The following is a 15,985-nucleotide window of genomic DNA, read 5'->3' on the forward strand; positions in this document are numbered from 1 at the left end:
GAAACATATTGCTTAGTTAGTTGCAAGGACATGTTTCACAAAAAAGATGACATTGGCTGTCAATACTGTTTGAAAAGACTGAAAGATCTGTTAAAGTAGGAGGGTATCTAGATGAAACCGAATAGTGGATAGGAATGCAAATTGTCTCTAGGTGGCACTTTAATGCCTGACCTTTCAAGCAATGGGTGTGGTTGAGGGTAATAAGTAAACATTTGTATTTATTTAGTGAACTTTTTCAGATCCCTTGCATACCTGATACAAGGTCTTGACAGGTAAATAGTGCAAAGGTAATTTCTCCTGCAAGCTGCTGGTCCTATAATGTTGAAATGTCTGCAAGATTTTAGAGATCTATAAATTGCCCAAGCTGTAAAGCTGGCTTCACGCATTGCAGTCTAATCCTGTGCTTTCCTTCAGATTTACCATGACTGTATAATGTGCTAAACTCTTGTTTGGTTAATCTAAAGTAGGTGACACATGTTACAGTCTGCTTGTACAATCTCCTTTGGAGTACTGTATAGTGTTGGAGCCTACCAAAAAAAACAATTGATATAGCATAACATTTCTGTGTATCCAATCATGATGTTTATTTAGAATGCCTCAAGTAGTAATAAAATCGCAACAATCACTTGGTGACTGGCTTATGAACAGTCTACAGGGGTCACCAATAATATGGCCCCTCCTGCAGACTGGGCACCTAGTGGTACCTGGCTTTTTTTTTTTTTTTTTCCCTGCCTCTAAACGTCCCCTGCATGATAGCCTATGTGTTCATGCATACGTAGGCGTTGAGAGGAGTTTTGAGGCAGGGGCATTTAGAGGCGGTACAAATCCCTACTGCCAGCACATCCAGGAGCAGCAATGTTTTGGCAGAAAAACTGCTTGATGCCTGTAAATGCATACTAAAGCTAGATGCATTTGGTGTGAATGGAGTGTGAATTCATTTCATTGACCAGAATATTTTAACAAATGCCTAATTGCTTGATGCTCCTAAATGTGTTAAAGTGCGTGAAACATGTTTAAAAGTGGCAATCATATTTTGTTTTCTGCCAAAATACCACTCCCTGGAGGAAAGGCATCTAAAGAGAGATGGCAAAATGTCCAGTGTGCATGAGGCCTCAATGTGTTTCTGAAGCCTGAATTGTGGAGATGGGTTGGAACCCTTTTTTTTTTTTCTAGAGGAGATTCACCCTCTATTTTTCCTGGTGACAGTTGTCACCGGGTTTCAAATTGAGGGAAAAAAAAATCTTACATTTTTAGTGGTTACTGGGTCAGAAATTGAGGACGAACTAGAGCTGCACGATTCTGGCTAAAATGAGAAAACATTTTTTTGCTTAGAAGATAGATCACGATTGTCGCGGCGCATCATCTTTCACATTAAAACAAAAAAAAAAAAAAACTTTTGACCTACAGGTAAGTCTAGATTAAGGCTTACCTCTAGGTCCAATAAATATCTCCTCAACCTACACGGTTTAGGAGATATTTGCTGAAAGACAGGCACCGCTGTCTACAGCGCATGCACCGTAGACAGCGGCGCACTGAGTGCGCCACAGTTAGCGGTAATATGCCGCGAGTGGCGGCTCCCGTGCGCATGCGCGGGAGTGATGTCATCGCGGCTCCGACGAATGACAGCGCCGGAGCAGCGTCGCCCACCAAGAAGATGGAGGCTCCGGACTACAGGGGACAGCGATGACTTCGTTGGCTCCTGTGTCAGGTAAGTGACACATAATGGACTACTATGCAATGCATAGTAGTCTATTATGCTTTACCTTTGCAGGGAATCGAAGAGGAAGTTAAACCCATTAGGGTTTACTTCCCCTTTAAGCGCTACCCATATGTTTGTTTACATTTGTAGGAGCAATCGTGGGTGCCCAGGTGCTGCATGCGCATACCTGGTATAGTGTCTTGAAGAGCCGACGTATAGCTACAGCGATTTGCGCAGACGTGCCAACTTGCCTCAGTATAACTGCGGCGGCTGGTCGGTTAGCTGTTAAAGTGATGCTAAAGTCTCAACTTTGTTATTTTTAACAAAAAAAAAAAAAGTTATACTTTCCTCCTCTGTGCAGTGGAGGGAACAGAGCAGCCTGGATCCTCCTCCTTGGGTCCCTCTTCGATGCTCATGACCTCTCCCTCCCGTTGAGTGCCCCCACAGCAGGCAGCTTGCTAGAGGGGAACCCGAGCTGAGCCACAGCTCCCTGTGTCCATTCAGACACTGAGCTGAGGCCTGACCCCCGTCCCCTTTCTCTCCTCATTGGCTGACAGCAGTGGGAGCCAATCAGGAGGGGAGTCCGGGGCAGCCGAGATGCTCCTACCCCATTGTTGGATCTAGATGGGGCTGAGGTAAGTATTGGGGGGGGGGGGGATGCTACACACAGTTTTATTTATTTTTATTTTTTATTTTTTTCTTGATGCATAGAATGCATTAAGATAAAGAAAACCTTCTGACTTTTTACAATCGCTCTAAATATGTTGCATGCTTCTAGAGCACTGCTCTCTCTGGCTGGAATATTCCAATGAAGGGATCTGCAGCAAAGCAAATTCCAACACATTATATGCCAAGATATGATAAAAAGGACTTTTGTCTGTACAATATTGCTATTTTAAAGTTTTTGTAAAGGTATTTTTCTAGTGCCTAGTAGAGGGGTACTTTTTTTTTTTTTTTTTTTTTTTTTAGTACAATGAAATGGTATCCAGTACATTTGCTAATTGGTTCTCTTTCTCTCTATCCTTTTTTTTTTTCTCTCCAGATATTCCATAAATCGGTGTTATATTAGCACTAGCAAACATGCCATTCCCCTTTGGGAAGTCCCACAAGTCTCCTGCAGACATAGTGAAGAACCTAAAGGAAAGCATAGCTGTATTGGAGAAACAGGACATTTCAGACAAGAAAGCTGAAAAGGTAAATATATTGTGATTCTCTTCTGTTTTGAAGTGTCAGAACTCTACAGCCACCCTGGTATATTTTAAATTGGATCAATATGATTTTATGTCACATAAGTTAAAGCTGAATGCCATGAAAACTAAACGTCCTTTGCTTGCTGCAATAGTTAAATAATCAGTTATGTCCAATGAACTGGGTAAAACCGTTTTACTTACCTCATCCTCTGCTTGTATTACTAGTCTTATCCCTGCAACCTCCCCTCCCCTGCACTCTGTCATCAAGGCTAATGCATTGCAATTTCGAGTCGCATGTCAAAGGCGGATGCTGGGATATAGGCACCTAGAAAACACATAAAAAATGCATCTAAAACGCATATACATCCTTGTAATAGAGTAATGTGAAAGCGGCCTAAAGCACAAAATATTGCATAAAAATGTAATCAAATTCAGATTTAATGAAATAGACCTGGTCATCTGCTGTATGGGATTTCTAAGTGCTTCTTGTTTTAAGTTGCCTTTTAAAATGAAACAACAAAAAATGACCAACGTCCTTGTAATTTAAATTTATATCTTCTTTCTTATTCTATTGTAAGCGGCACAAACACTCAGGTTTCAGACAAACCTTGGCCGGTGAATGGTCTTCTCCACCGTATCGGTCTTGGAATAGCATTGTTTTCTGTAATCAGTAAACATGGGATGATGATTTTCCTTATACGCTTTGTTCATTCCTAGAATTCCACACTTGTTTGGAATTGTTATACAATGTTTCTCAAGAGAAATAAACCCATTCAAATACATGTATCATTACCCAACTAGTCAAGAACAAATAAGGGCTCCACAATGCAAAATACAATGAGAGGTATTCTTGCTGTGATTGTGGAGTCAAGTCCTAACATACTACTATTTTTTTATTTTTTTCATGTGGTTTCTCTAGCTAATCCCCCCCCCCCCCCCTTTTTTTTTGGTTTTGATAAGTTTAGGGAAGAGTTGGAACTGAAGCCGAGCTTGCTCGGGTGCTTCCCCTCACTTCCTGTCCTGGTCAACAGGGCAAGCAGGGGGAAGACATTTTTCTTAGACCGGGTTAACACATGTGCGGTGAAAATTTCAGGTCTGTTTTTACTCTGAATTTACAAAGTAGCTGTTCAGTGGTTCAGCTGCAATTTAGATTCTGATGCAAAATTTTTAAGAACAGGTGCCGGCCGGCATCTTTAACAATAGCTGGTTAAGAAGCGGGCCGGCATGCCAGCCGCCGCATCCTTAGCAACTGATGAGTTACCAGCAGTTTTTCCCGCTTACAGCTGAATGTAAACAAATGGTCTGATGTGGGTTTCAAGGGGAACCCCAGGGCACAAATGAAACAAAAAAAAAAAAAAAAACGATGTGTGATGTTGCCATAGAACTTTTTTTTTTATTTTTTATTTTTTTTCAATGCGCACTGCATATATGTGAGCAGCTTCAAAGGAAACCAATGTTATTTCACATGTCATGTGTATCGGATGCGATTCAAAGCACATCCAATTTGCATATATGTGAACCGTCACTTAAAGCGGTAGTAAGCTGCAGTTCTAAATAAAATAAAAAAATTCCCCTGCAAGGCATTGTCATAATGTGCTACTATGAATTACATACTAGTACATTATGAGAAACTTGCCTTAAAATGAAGTCCTCCTGTGCTGTCACCACTGACGGGCTTCCATCTTCCCTGGCCTTCCTTATGGGTTCTCAGCTGTAGCTACATGAGTAGCCGGGGACACAGTGACATCACTCCCGCACATGCAGCTGTTTACGGCACAGGCTCTGAAGGTCTGGTACTGTATGAGGTTGGGGTTTGATTCAAACCTTTTTTTTTTTTCACGGTGCTAAATACGAACGGACATTGGATCTCCACAATCTGTATTCAATTCCTGAATATAACCACTCCTCCTTCCCCCCCCCTTTTTTTTTTTTTTTTTTTTTTTTTTCTCGTATGGAGTCAATCCAAATCGGTTATCTCCATCCTGCAAGGAGGAGAACTTCTGGCGTCAATCGACATCAAAGATGCATACCTCCCCATATGCCCATTTCCTCTCTCACTAGTAATATCTACTTTTCAAGGTGGAAAATCTTAATTTTCAGTGTGTAGCTCTGCTTTCCAGTCCAGCTACTGCACCTTGGGTGTTTACAAAGGTTCTGGCCCCTCTTCTAGCCAGATTAAGGGCTCAAGGTCGAACTATTATGGTTTACCTAAGCGCCATAAAGGAACTGGTTTAGGTGGTCGAAGCAAGATGAATTTCTTCAATTCAACTTTGCATGAGGTTGTTGGGAAAGTTGGTAGCTTCATTTTATGGCCTTTCCTTATGCCTTTTCCTTATGCTCAGTTTCATTCGAAACTGCTGCAAAACTGCATTCTATCGGCTTGGAACAAAGGGTTTCACATTTCCAATGTGTCTGACTCCAAAGTCTATGGCCACATCACCCTGACTACTTGAGTCGCCAGCAGTTGTTTCCGGGAGAATGGTTCCTTCACCCCGATATCTTCCTGTCAAAAATGGGGGATCCCAGACATAGATCTGTTTGTGCCGAGGTTCAACAAAGAAATCAACAACTTTGTGTCAAGAACAAAAGATCCACTAGCATGTGGAACAGATGCCTTGCTATTCCCATGGAATTTGTTCTCACTGATTTATGCATTCCCTCCTATTCTGCCTGCATCCACAATGTTGCAGGATTAAGCAGGAAGGCAAGTTGTTGATTCTTGTGGCCCCCAGCAGGGCCCAGGAAATCTTAGTATGCAGAGATCATAAAGGTGGTAGTAGGGGACCCATGGACCCTACCATCACGGGCAGACCTTCTCTCGCAAGGTCCGGTGTTCCATCCTACTTTACAAACGCTAAATTAACAGTCTGGCTATTGAGACCCACACTCTGAAGAAGCGTGGGCTGTCGGGTTCAGTCGTTTCTATCTTTTGGTTAATGCAAGGGAGCCGGCCTCCATAATTTTATATTGAGTCTGGGAAACTTTTATGTCTCCTGGTGTAAAACCAGGAGTTGCACCCAGGAAATAGGTTAAAGGTAGAATCCTTGACTTTCTGCAGATGGGGTGAGAAATGAGGCTGGCCTTGAGTGCTTTCTAAGGACAGGTCTAGGCCTTATCTGTATTATTTCAATGACCACTTTATTCGATATATATATATATATATATATAATATAATTAGGGCTGTGGAAATTAAAGATTAATGCCTTGATTAATCATTCATTCTTTTGATCGGTACTCGCCTCTCCACCGGCTTCAGGGAGTTCCGTTGGAGATCCGGTGACATCATGGACATCGACGTCACCAGACTCCTCCCTGCTTCCCCAAGTGCCTCCATTGAAGTTCTGATTGAACCTACCGCAAAAGGAGGAGAAGCTACACATGACGTCACCCGCTGCTGCCCTACCGAACTAACATGATTGTCAGCTTTACATGTTGTGTTTTTATCCTTATGTAAGTAGTTTGTGTTTGAACACAAAAATTAAATCTTATACTTTAGCAGTGAGCACTTAGATCTTTTCTTTCTACCCATGACCTGGCGTCCTTGCTGAGATCTAAGGAGACATGAGAAGTTTATGGTCCGTGTTAACCCTTTTGATAGCCGCTTGCATGACCACCTGTTTGCACAGGGGTCCATGCCATAAGGTGAGAGCTTAGTTAGACCGGAGGTGGAGGGATTGTCACGCTACTGTGGGGAAAAAAAAATACTTACGTCAGTGCTACAGTTTGAATTTAAAACTAGTTTGTGTGAACTGTGAAGTTAAGTCATGGATTGTGGAAACAAACTAGTGTCAGGTGATTGTTTAACCACTTTCCGACCAGCGCACGACGATGTACGTCGACAGAATGGCACGGGCAGGCATATTGGCGTACAGGTACGTCCAATATTCAATGCTGCCCTGCCATCGGGAGCGCGCCGCCGCCGGCGCGCTCCCGCGCTGGTCGGGACCCCCGTGAGTCCGGTCGCTGGACCCGCGGACTCGATCGCCGCGGGCATCCCCGCGATCCTCGTCTCACGGAGCGGCCGAATGGAGGAAATGCTGTGTAAACAACATTTCTCCATTCTGCCTAGCAACTAGTGACTCTGATCTCTGCTCCATGTGATTTGGAGCAGAGATGAGTGTTCACTAAATGAAAGCCCAACCCCACCACAGTTAGTAACGCACCCCTAGGAACACTTAACCCCTACACTGCCACCCACTGGTTAACCCTTTCACTGCCAGTGTCATTTACACAGGAATCACTGCATTTATATAGCAGTGATTACTGTATAAATGACAATGGTCCCAAAAATGTGTCAAAAATGTCCGATGGGTCCCCCACAATGTCGCAGTCACAATAAAAATCGCTGATCGCAGCCATTACTAGTAAAAAAAAAAAAAAAAAAAAAAAAATAATAAAAAATTATTAATAAAAATGCTATAAAACTATCCCTATTTTGTAAACGCTATAACTTTTGCGCAAACCAATCAATAATCGCTTATTGCGTTTTTTTTTTTTTTCTTTTCTTTTACCAAAAATATGTAGAAGAATACGTATCGGCCTAAACTGAGGGATTATATATTTTTGGGGGATATTTATTATAACAAAAAGTAAAAAATAATGCGTTTTTTTTCAAAATTGTTGCTCTATTTTTGTTTATAGCGCAAAAAATAAAAACCGCAGGAGTGATCAAATACCACCAAAAGAAAGCTCTATTTGTGGGGAAAAAAAGGACGTCAATTTTGTTTGGGAGCCACGTCGCACGACCGCGCAATTGTCAGTTAAAGTGACGCAGTGCCGAATCGCAAAAAGGGGTCTGGTCTTTGACCAGCAAATTGGTCCGGTCTGCAAGTGGATATAGTGTATACCACTGACTAATGCATAGTTGCAATGCAAGGAGATAGATCAGCTAAAAGTAGTTGGATCTGTATGTGCGTATATATATATATATATATATATATATATATATATATATATATATATATATATATATATATATATATATATATATATATATATATATATTTTTTTAGGTTGCAACTTTAGATTTACACAGAATTTCTGTTGCTGGAACTACATCCCATAATCTGATGTTCATGGTGATGCCTCAGGTGTGGGATGATCATTCTTTGCGTTGGGGGGGGGACAGGAGCACTTACAAAACTTTTTATTTTATTTTTTTTCTATACGCAATGGGGTAATTTTTTTTATTGCTCTCACAATAAATCTATAAACAGCCCTTGTGATAGCAGTAGGCATATGACAAGTACTCTTTATTTAGAGATCCCTCATCTTCCCTAAAAGCATTTTATCACACCTAGATCAGTGAGATCAAATGCTTTAAATTTTTGAAAATGGTGCTGTTTATATTGAGGTAAATTGGAAGTAATGTCAGGTCATCGCTTCCGGGTTACCATATCCCAGAGCCGAACAGGTCTTTGTTTGGCTCTGCTTTCACCTACCAGAAGTGGTAGCTGGTCGACTAAGGCTCCTGGTGGGATGGGAAATCCCGGTAAAGCAGTGAGGGGGCACCCCCTCCCACTGCTTGTAAAAGTAATGCAGCGGCTAGTTAGCCACTAGGGTTGCTTTTATAAGAGGTCTGACCATTTGCAGCTGCAGGCATCATCCCAGTATACGCTTGAAGTCCAGTGACATACCAGCTACGTGACTGATTGTCAAGCTGTACAACGCACATCATTCTAATTTCTTATGTTTGTATTTAACACCCTCATTAAACATTCACTGGAGGAAAAAATTAAGTGAACACTGCTAAGTCCCTGTGAGGAGATATAGAGCAGCAGTGCTGGATCAAGATGGGATTTGTGTAGGTGTTTGGAGGGGAGCCGAACATGAAAGAAAGGTCATTCTTTGCCTTGATATACCCACTTTAAAATTGCGACTTTATAAAAAGCATCAGCTGACGTGAACCATGCCTCGCAAAAGGCCTCTCTGAAGGCATATTATCGAGTATTTTTATCTGCGTATAGTATTGTGGCTACTCTTCTTGAAGTGGACGCCCAGCAAACATGACTCTGAAGGCTCAACGTAGAATTCTCAATGAGGTAAAGGAGAACCCATCTGTAACAGCTAAAGGCTCAAAGACCTCACTGGAACTGGCAAATATCCCTGTTCACGAGTCTACCATACATATGTCTTTGAACTGGCAGGGTGTCAATGGCAGAACACCATGGAGGAAGCTGCTGCTCTCCAAAAAAACGTTGTGCGCCCAAAGTTTGCCAAAGGGCACCTTGGCAAACCACAATAATACTGGGAAAATATTTTTTGTGGACTGATGAAACAAAAATTGATTTTGTTCTAAAAGAATACTCCGTAATATATATGGCACAAAAAGGGCGCAGCTTGCAAATGTCAAAACATCCCGACGGTGATGTATGGTGGAAGGAACATCATGATTTGGCCTTGCTTCACTGCCTCAGAGCCTTGGACTGCTTGCCATCACCGAGGGGAAAGTGAATTCCTGAGTTTACCAACATTTCCTATATGGCAGGGTGGCCGTCTGTAATGAATAAGTGCACTTGTTAGTGTGTGAAACGCGTCTACCATTTGAACTGTTTGTAACACTTGGGATGTTTGTTCATTAAATAATTAATTTTGATGGATCATGGAGTGCATCCATTTCTTCAGTGTTGGCTGTCTGCCAGCTGATGCTTAGTAGAAGTTGAGTGATCAGCAGGACAATGAACCCTAAGCATCAAAGTAAATCTACCAAAGACTGACTTCAGAAGAAAATGCTCCTTTTGGAGGGGCCCAGGTAGGGCCCAGACCTTAACCCCATAACAAAAAAAAAACGTAGAAAGACCTCAAGAGATCCGTCCACAGCAGACATTTTATTTTTTTTGCTGCAAAGGTAAATGATGCCCTTGCTATAGGTGTGGGCCATTTTACCTACCTCCCATAAAGCCTGACAAACATTGATAAGGGCCCCCTAGGCTCAGACCTACTGTATCAGGGGTGAGCGAGCACATGTGAGGAGGTATGTATCGCAGAGCATGCTCATGTGATGGTGAGCAGTAACACTAGGTTTCTTTTAGCAACATCCTAGAATTATTCCAGTCAGGCTTCATGAGGTACATAAATGGCCTACCCCTATAGGAAGGGTATTATTTAACTTTTATAGTAGCATATTCCACCTTAAAGGTCTAACATGTTACTAAAAGTAGACTTTTCCGTTTAAACGTATACGAGCCCCAGGATTTTTAATATCCGAGTTTGTAGTCTGGTTCTTTTTACATACAATTGTGTTTTTTCCCTTTTTGTCATTATTTGAACATGTAAATGTAATCATATCCCTGTACTATGGCAACATGCCTAATAGGAGCTTTTGGACTTCCCTGCCACATGGGTGTGAGCATAGGAAGTGATTCATGTCTGATTCTGCAGTTGTTTATATTAACCTAGATGCGTCAATCTTAATTGTCCTGCCACAACCTGTTTTTTATGTATGACTATCAGTCTGCAGTGTTGCCTTTCAGGTACCAATTGCAGACAGTTACTAAGCACCTGCGTGATCGATGTTGATGATTGCCTTTTCATGTAGGTGCTTGTAAAACTACTTACATCAGGAGGAAGAACAGGGTGTTCTGAGGAGCCACACATGATGACCATTCATTCATCTCAAATGAAAAGAGTTAAAAACTCAGGCCCAAAGGGTTATTAAACCCTCCCGTGTGTTAGGTTGTTTTTTTATTTTTTACAAACATGTCATACTTGCCTCCTCTGTGCGGTTGGTTTTGCAGAGTGGCCCCTGATCCTCTTCTTCTAGGGTCCCTCAGTAGCGCTAGTGGCTACTTCTTCTTCTTCTTCTTCTTCTTCTTTTTTCTTTTTTTTTCCTAGCTGGAGAATCACTCTCCTTCGGAACACCTGTGCGGGTGCGCTCCCGAGTCCTGCTGCTGTCTATTGACACAGACAGCAGGACTCTGCCCCACCTCCTGGCGCCCTCATCATTGGATTTGATTGACAGCAATGGCTGCTATTAATCTGTCCAATTGGGACACGAGACACCTCGTCCCCGTTCCGAAAATTATGGGGCTCAGGTAAGTAAAAGGGGGGCGGGGGGAGGTGAGATACACAATCACCGAGCTGCCGACTGAGAGCCGAGGAAACAGCTGACGGCTCAGTGACTTCATATGAGAGATGGATTGATGGGGCAGATGGGCACAGAATAGGCTGCAGATGGGCACAGAATGGGCTGCGTTGATTCTCCCTCACCATTATTTTGCTTCAAAGTGGTTTATTTAAAAAATATATGTATTTTTTTTTTTTCCCCTGAAACTAGCCCTCTTCAGTTGGGGTGCGTGTTTATACCCCGCTTTAAATACGGTACCTCCTAATTTATGATCGCTGTACTTTCAGAGCCCCCCCTCGCCCCCTGTCTAATCACAGGATGCCTATATGTTCTGTGAATGGATAAGGATGGGGTAGACAAACTATAGGATCCCTTTACTGTATGAGATCTTCAGTACCCGAAGTATAGAACTGAATTTCTGGCATTAATGAACCTATGATCTAGGCCTAGGCTAATCCTAATTAGAGGTAACTTGGTTGACTGGTGGTGTGTACAAAATAAACTTTTTTCTTGATGTTCTGCTTTACAGTAAACTTGACTAGTCAAAAAGAAAACAGTGCAGACGTGCAACACCTTGTAGCGTCTTCAAGTACCCATGTTAGTCTACAAATCCATCATTCGCCCTGTGGAAATTCCTTGAATTCTAGGCTGAGGTACACACAGGCTTGACGTTTCTCCAAGTCTGGTATTGAACCCCTGCACCCTTGTATTCAACTGTCAAATACCAAAACGTTAGTGGCCAGTAGATTAGGTTCTGACATTTCAACTTTGAGTTTTAGGCCAAGTCAGGTTCACCTTGTTTTTTTTTATTATTTATTTTTTTCCCCCTCATCAACCAAGTCTTTAATATGAAGATAAGAGGAATGAGGACAGTTGGGACTCTAAGTGAGGCAGTGACCTGGTAAGGTCAATTGCCTCCATCCCTATCTGAATGAAGAGGAGGGGGGGGGGGGAAAGGGACAAGGAATTGTGACTTTAAATGAAGCACGTAGATGTAGACGTTCAAATTTATTGGCAATCAATATTATAGTACGTAATGGTAATTGTGAATAAGCATATAATATCCAATACAATTCATATAAATGTATATACAATGAGAGCACATTGCCACATATAATGTTAATATCAGGTAATATACATACTAAGGAATATAAATGAAAACATATAATGCATAAAAACACAGCCAAGTCTTTAAGTCTTTGTTACCCCAAAATCACTGTGGGCACATGAATATTAACTTTCAGTGTGTGAGAGCTCCCAACTCAATACACAAAAATTTCTTGGCACACTTGCCAGCTAGCCTGCAAAAAAATGCAAAAATTGACCCCGTCTCACAGTTCACGTTAACGGAGGTTTTAGTTGCACACATTTGCACTATACACTATATTGTCAAGGGATTGGGATGTCTGCCTTTACACGCACATGAACTTTAATGGCATCCCAGTCTAAAGCCCCAATACACAGATCAGATTTTTTCCTTCAGATTTACCAAAACCATATAATATGAGGTCAAACCTTAGGAGTTTCAAGGTGTATGCAATCAGGCAGGCCCTTGCACTACATGGTTTTGGTCATTTTATGTCTTTATAGACTTTTGCTTTGCGCACCAGTGCACTGTTGTGTTGAAACAGGAAGGGGCCATCTCCAAACATTGTCCAAAATGTCTTGGTATGCTGACGCTATAATGCCGTGTACACGCGGCTGGAATTTCCTGCAGAAAAAGTCAGCCGTAATAATTTCATCAGATATTGCGATCGTGTGTGGGCTTCAGCTGACTTTTTATTTTTTATTTTTCCCGAAATTCTGACGGACCTAGAAATAGAACATGTTTTACATTTTTTTCAGACTAAATCAATTCCTATCGGGAAAGCCGTTCGTCTGTATACTGTTCCGACGGACTAAAAGCGACACAAGGGCAGCTACTGGCTATTGAACTTCCCTTTTTCTCGCCCCGTAGTACATCACCGCGTTCTAAATGATCGGACTTTAGTGTGATCGTTTGTAGGCAAGTCCATTTCAGTGGAACTCCGTTGGAAAAACTGTCAGTTTATTCTGATGGAAGAATCGACCGTGTGTGCGCCGCATAAGAGTTTCCTTCACTGGAACTAAGGGGCCAAGTCCAACCCCTGCAAAACCTCATGCTATACAACCCCCTCCCCTCCAAATGATTTGACAACGCAAGGTCCATAAAGACATAGATGAGCGAGTTTTTTGGGTGGAGGAACTTGACTGGCCTGCACAGAGTCCTGACCTGAGCCAGGCCTTCTCGTTCACATCAGTGCCTGACCTCACAAATTCGCTTCTGGAAGAATGGTCAAACATTCCCATACACACACTCCTAAACCTTGTGTACAGCCTTTCCAGAAGAGTTGAAACTGTTATAGCTGCAAAGGGTGGGCCAACCCAATATTGAACCCTATGGACTAAGACTGGGATGCCAAAAAGTTCACGTGCGTGCAAAGCTAGACAATATAGTGTATATGTGGAAGCTACAGTGCTTACGTCAAGGCTCCCAACTCATTCAGTTTTCTGCTAAAACAGAAATTAAAGAGCAAGTTCAAGTATAACTAAAGGCACTTTTTTTTTTTTTTTTTTTTTTTTTTTTTTTTTGCTGTCCGTGTCCCTTAGGGAGATTCACCATCTCTATTTGTCCGGTTTATTATTCTCGTTTGAAAGTGAGGGTAAAAGAAAATCGCAATTTTTGTGATTGTCCCCAGAAAAGTAATAGAGGGGAAATATTTTAATGGTGACACTAGTTCGGATCCCCAAGAGATTCCCTTAATTTGCATGGATTGCCTCTTTCTGTTTGAAGGTAAATCTCCCCAATGAGACAGTTGGCAAAAATAAACCTTCCCATGGTTATTACTCTTCTTACTCAAAATTAAAAAAATAAAACTTTTTGGCTATATTTCTACTTTCAGTCGTCTTAATTTTCAACCCATTTGCCTCCACCATATTTTTTTGTCTGGCGCATTTTTGGGCATGCACTGACATGCCAAGTATTGGAATTTCCATACTGGTGTGTTCACAAATGTGCATGCCCAGAATTGGGGGCGAACGTTTGTTCTCGCCTTCACTGCGCACGCAAAAAAAAAATAACCAAGTTGAAAAAAAGTAAAATATTATCCAAATGTGAGAGAGGGAGGGGGGAGAAGGTAGGGGAAGACTTTTTTTTTTTTTTTTTTTTTTTTTTTTTTCTTTAAAGTGCAAGCCCCCTTTGCATACACTTTAAGGCTGGGTTCACCCCGCAGCACATTCCAGCTCACCGCAGGAGTCTGGTGCGTCTCCATTCACTGTTTTTCAGGTCCCATTTCAGTCTGAATTTTTTTTTTTTTTTTAAGCCTTAAGGTTTATTTGTGATATTTAAGATTGTAGTTTTTTTTTTTTTCCTAATTGCTCAACAATGATGACCTATATGTCAAAGGTAAAGGCAATTTCTGCAAAAATGTACTTCGTCATTTCTGTGCTGCCCACCAGAAATACAGGTAGAGTGCCTCTAGCGCTACTCCAAGAACCTTAGCGTGTGTATGAGGACGGAATGAGCATTTTATTAGTCTTTCTCAGAAAGATGACGTGAAGTGTGAATACACACTGCAATAAATATACAGGCACTTGATTATTTATCATTGAAAGTAAAAGAAAATAAAATGTAAATGAAAATGTAATATAGGGGAAAATCTTCTAATGGGCCCGCTGGTTATGGTTACCAGGGGTCCCCCAGGGATTACCTTAACTTGTAGGAATTTCCTCTCACTTCCTGTTTGGCCTGGGAACAGAAAGTAAAGAGAAATCTCTGTAATAAGACACAGATGGCAGGGAAAAAAAAAATCTGATGTGTTGTAACCCTCCTTTGCTCTATCCAAAAAAAAAAAAATGTTTTGCCTAAAGTTCTACTTTTTAAGATAAACCTGCAATGACTGAAATGTGGGGGTTGCCATTTGTGAAAAGGCTTGTAGCCTGGTTGTCTCTGGCTTCTAAATTTTCTGAGATGCAGACCAAAAACAAGCATCCAGGTCAACAAAGTTTAGAAAAAAGCCAAAAGTTTGAATTTGCAGCATCTTCTAAAATATTAAAACAAGTACAATAACCAGGTAAATGCAATTTTAGATGTTAGTTACCATATCTTTCTTATGGCAGGTCTATTACTGCAATTCAGTCGTTTATTTGGTGGAGGGGTTTAGGTGTACGATATAGTAAGTTTATCCCTGCTCTCCAGATTCTGCTGCAATCTACTTCAATTAAAAGTCCCACAATAGACGCATACTTCTATCCATGGTATGTAGTAGCAGATTTCCCTATTCATGTGTATAGGGAAACGGTCTTTTGAGAAAAGACTGTATGCCTATATTCCGTGGAACATTCAACTCGGTAGATTGTGGGCGGGGGGGGGGGGGCATTGGATGTGTCCCACCTATCCACCTAACTGTCCTTGGACAATGTAATATGGATGGAATGATCCTGCTTTTTTTGTCTTTGTGTGTTTATTTATTTATATATATATATTGCTTTTTATGCTGTTTTATTTCACAGCTACTTGTACCTCACTCGATCAGCTCCCCTACCCTCCAATCCAATTCTCTAACCCATCCCACTTCTGGTTCAAACATCTCACTTACAACGTATGCTTCTGATGACATGCACATTAGCAGCAGGAACAAGGACCCAAAGAAAGTGGCCTGGCCCAAAGCAAAAAGGAGCTCATTTGGGAAGCAGAAGATGGACAGAACTGCAGTTTTATCGGTTAATATGTGTCCTCTGTCACAGTGTTTTCTTTGTAGGGCCTTATGGTGGAGGACATGTTCACCGTGATGGAGTTACTAACCTCTCCATGGGACAATCTACTAATGCCACATACATATGTGACATACAGTTGTGCTCATAAGTTTACATACACTGGCAGATTTTAATTTTCTTCCACTCATGGTTAGGGGTTGGCTGAAGCCATTTATTATCAATCAACAGTGTTGAGTGTTTTTACATCATAATCACAACAGAAGCTACCCAAATGTCCCTGTTTAAAAGTTTACATGC

General features: G+C 41.5%; 1 protein-coding gene across 2 annotated transcripts in view; it reads left to right on the forward strand.

Annotated features, from left to right (window-relative positions):
• Positions 1-15,985, forward strand: part of LOC143988630 (calcium-binding protein 39) — a 50,773-nt gene that overhangs the window by 12,337 nt on the left and 22,451 nt on the right. Inside the window, exons 2-3 of one of the 2 annotated variants that reach the window (XM_077488334.1) lie at positions 2,742-2,893; positions 15,485-15,694. In XM_077488334.1, the coding sequence (XP_077344460.1) occupies positions 2,780-2,893; positions 15,485-15,694 (324 nt within the window). In that variant the 5' untranslated portion in view covers positions 2,742-2,779. The remainder of the gene's footprint in view (positions 1-2,741; positions 2,894-15,484; positions 15,695-15,985) is intronic. The other variant, XM_077488335.1, reaches the window with a different exon arrangement.

This window comes from Lithobates pipiens, unplaced genomic scaffold (genome assembly GCF_037356315.1).
Source record: "Lithobates pipiens isolate NorthernLeopardFrog02 unplaced genomic scaffold, aLitPip1_a1.2 Scaffold_18, whole genome shotgun sequence".
NCBI classification, from domain to species: domain Eukaryota; kingdom Metazoa; phylum Chordata; class Amphibia; order Anura; family Ranidae; genus Lithobates; species Lithobates pipiens.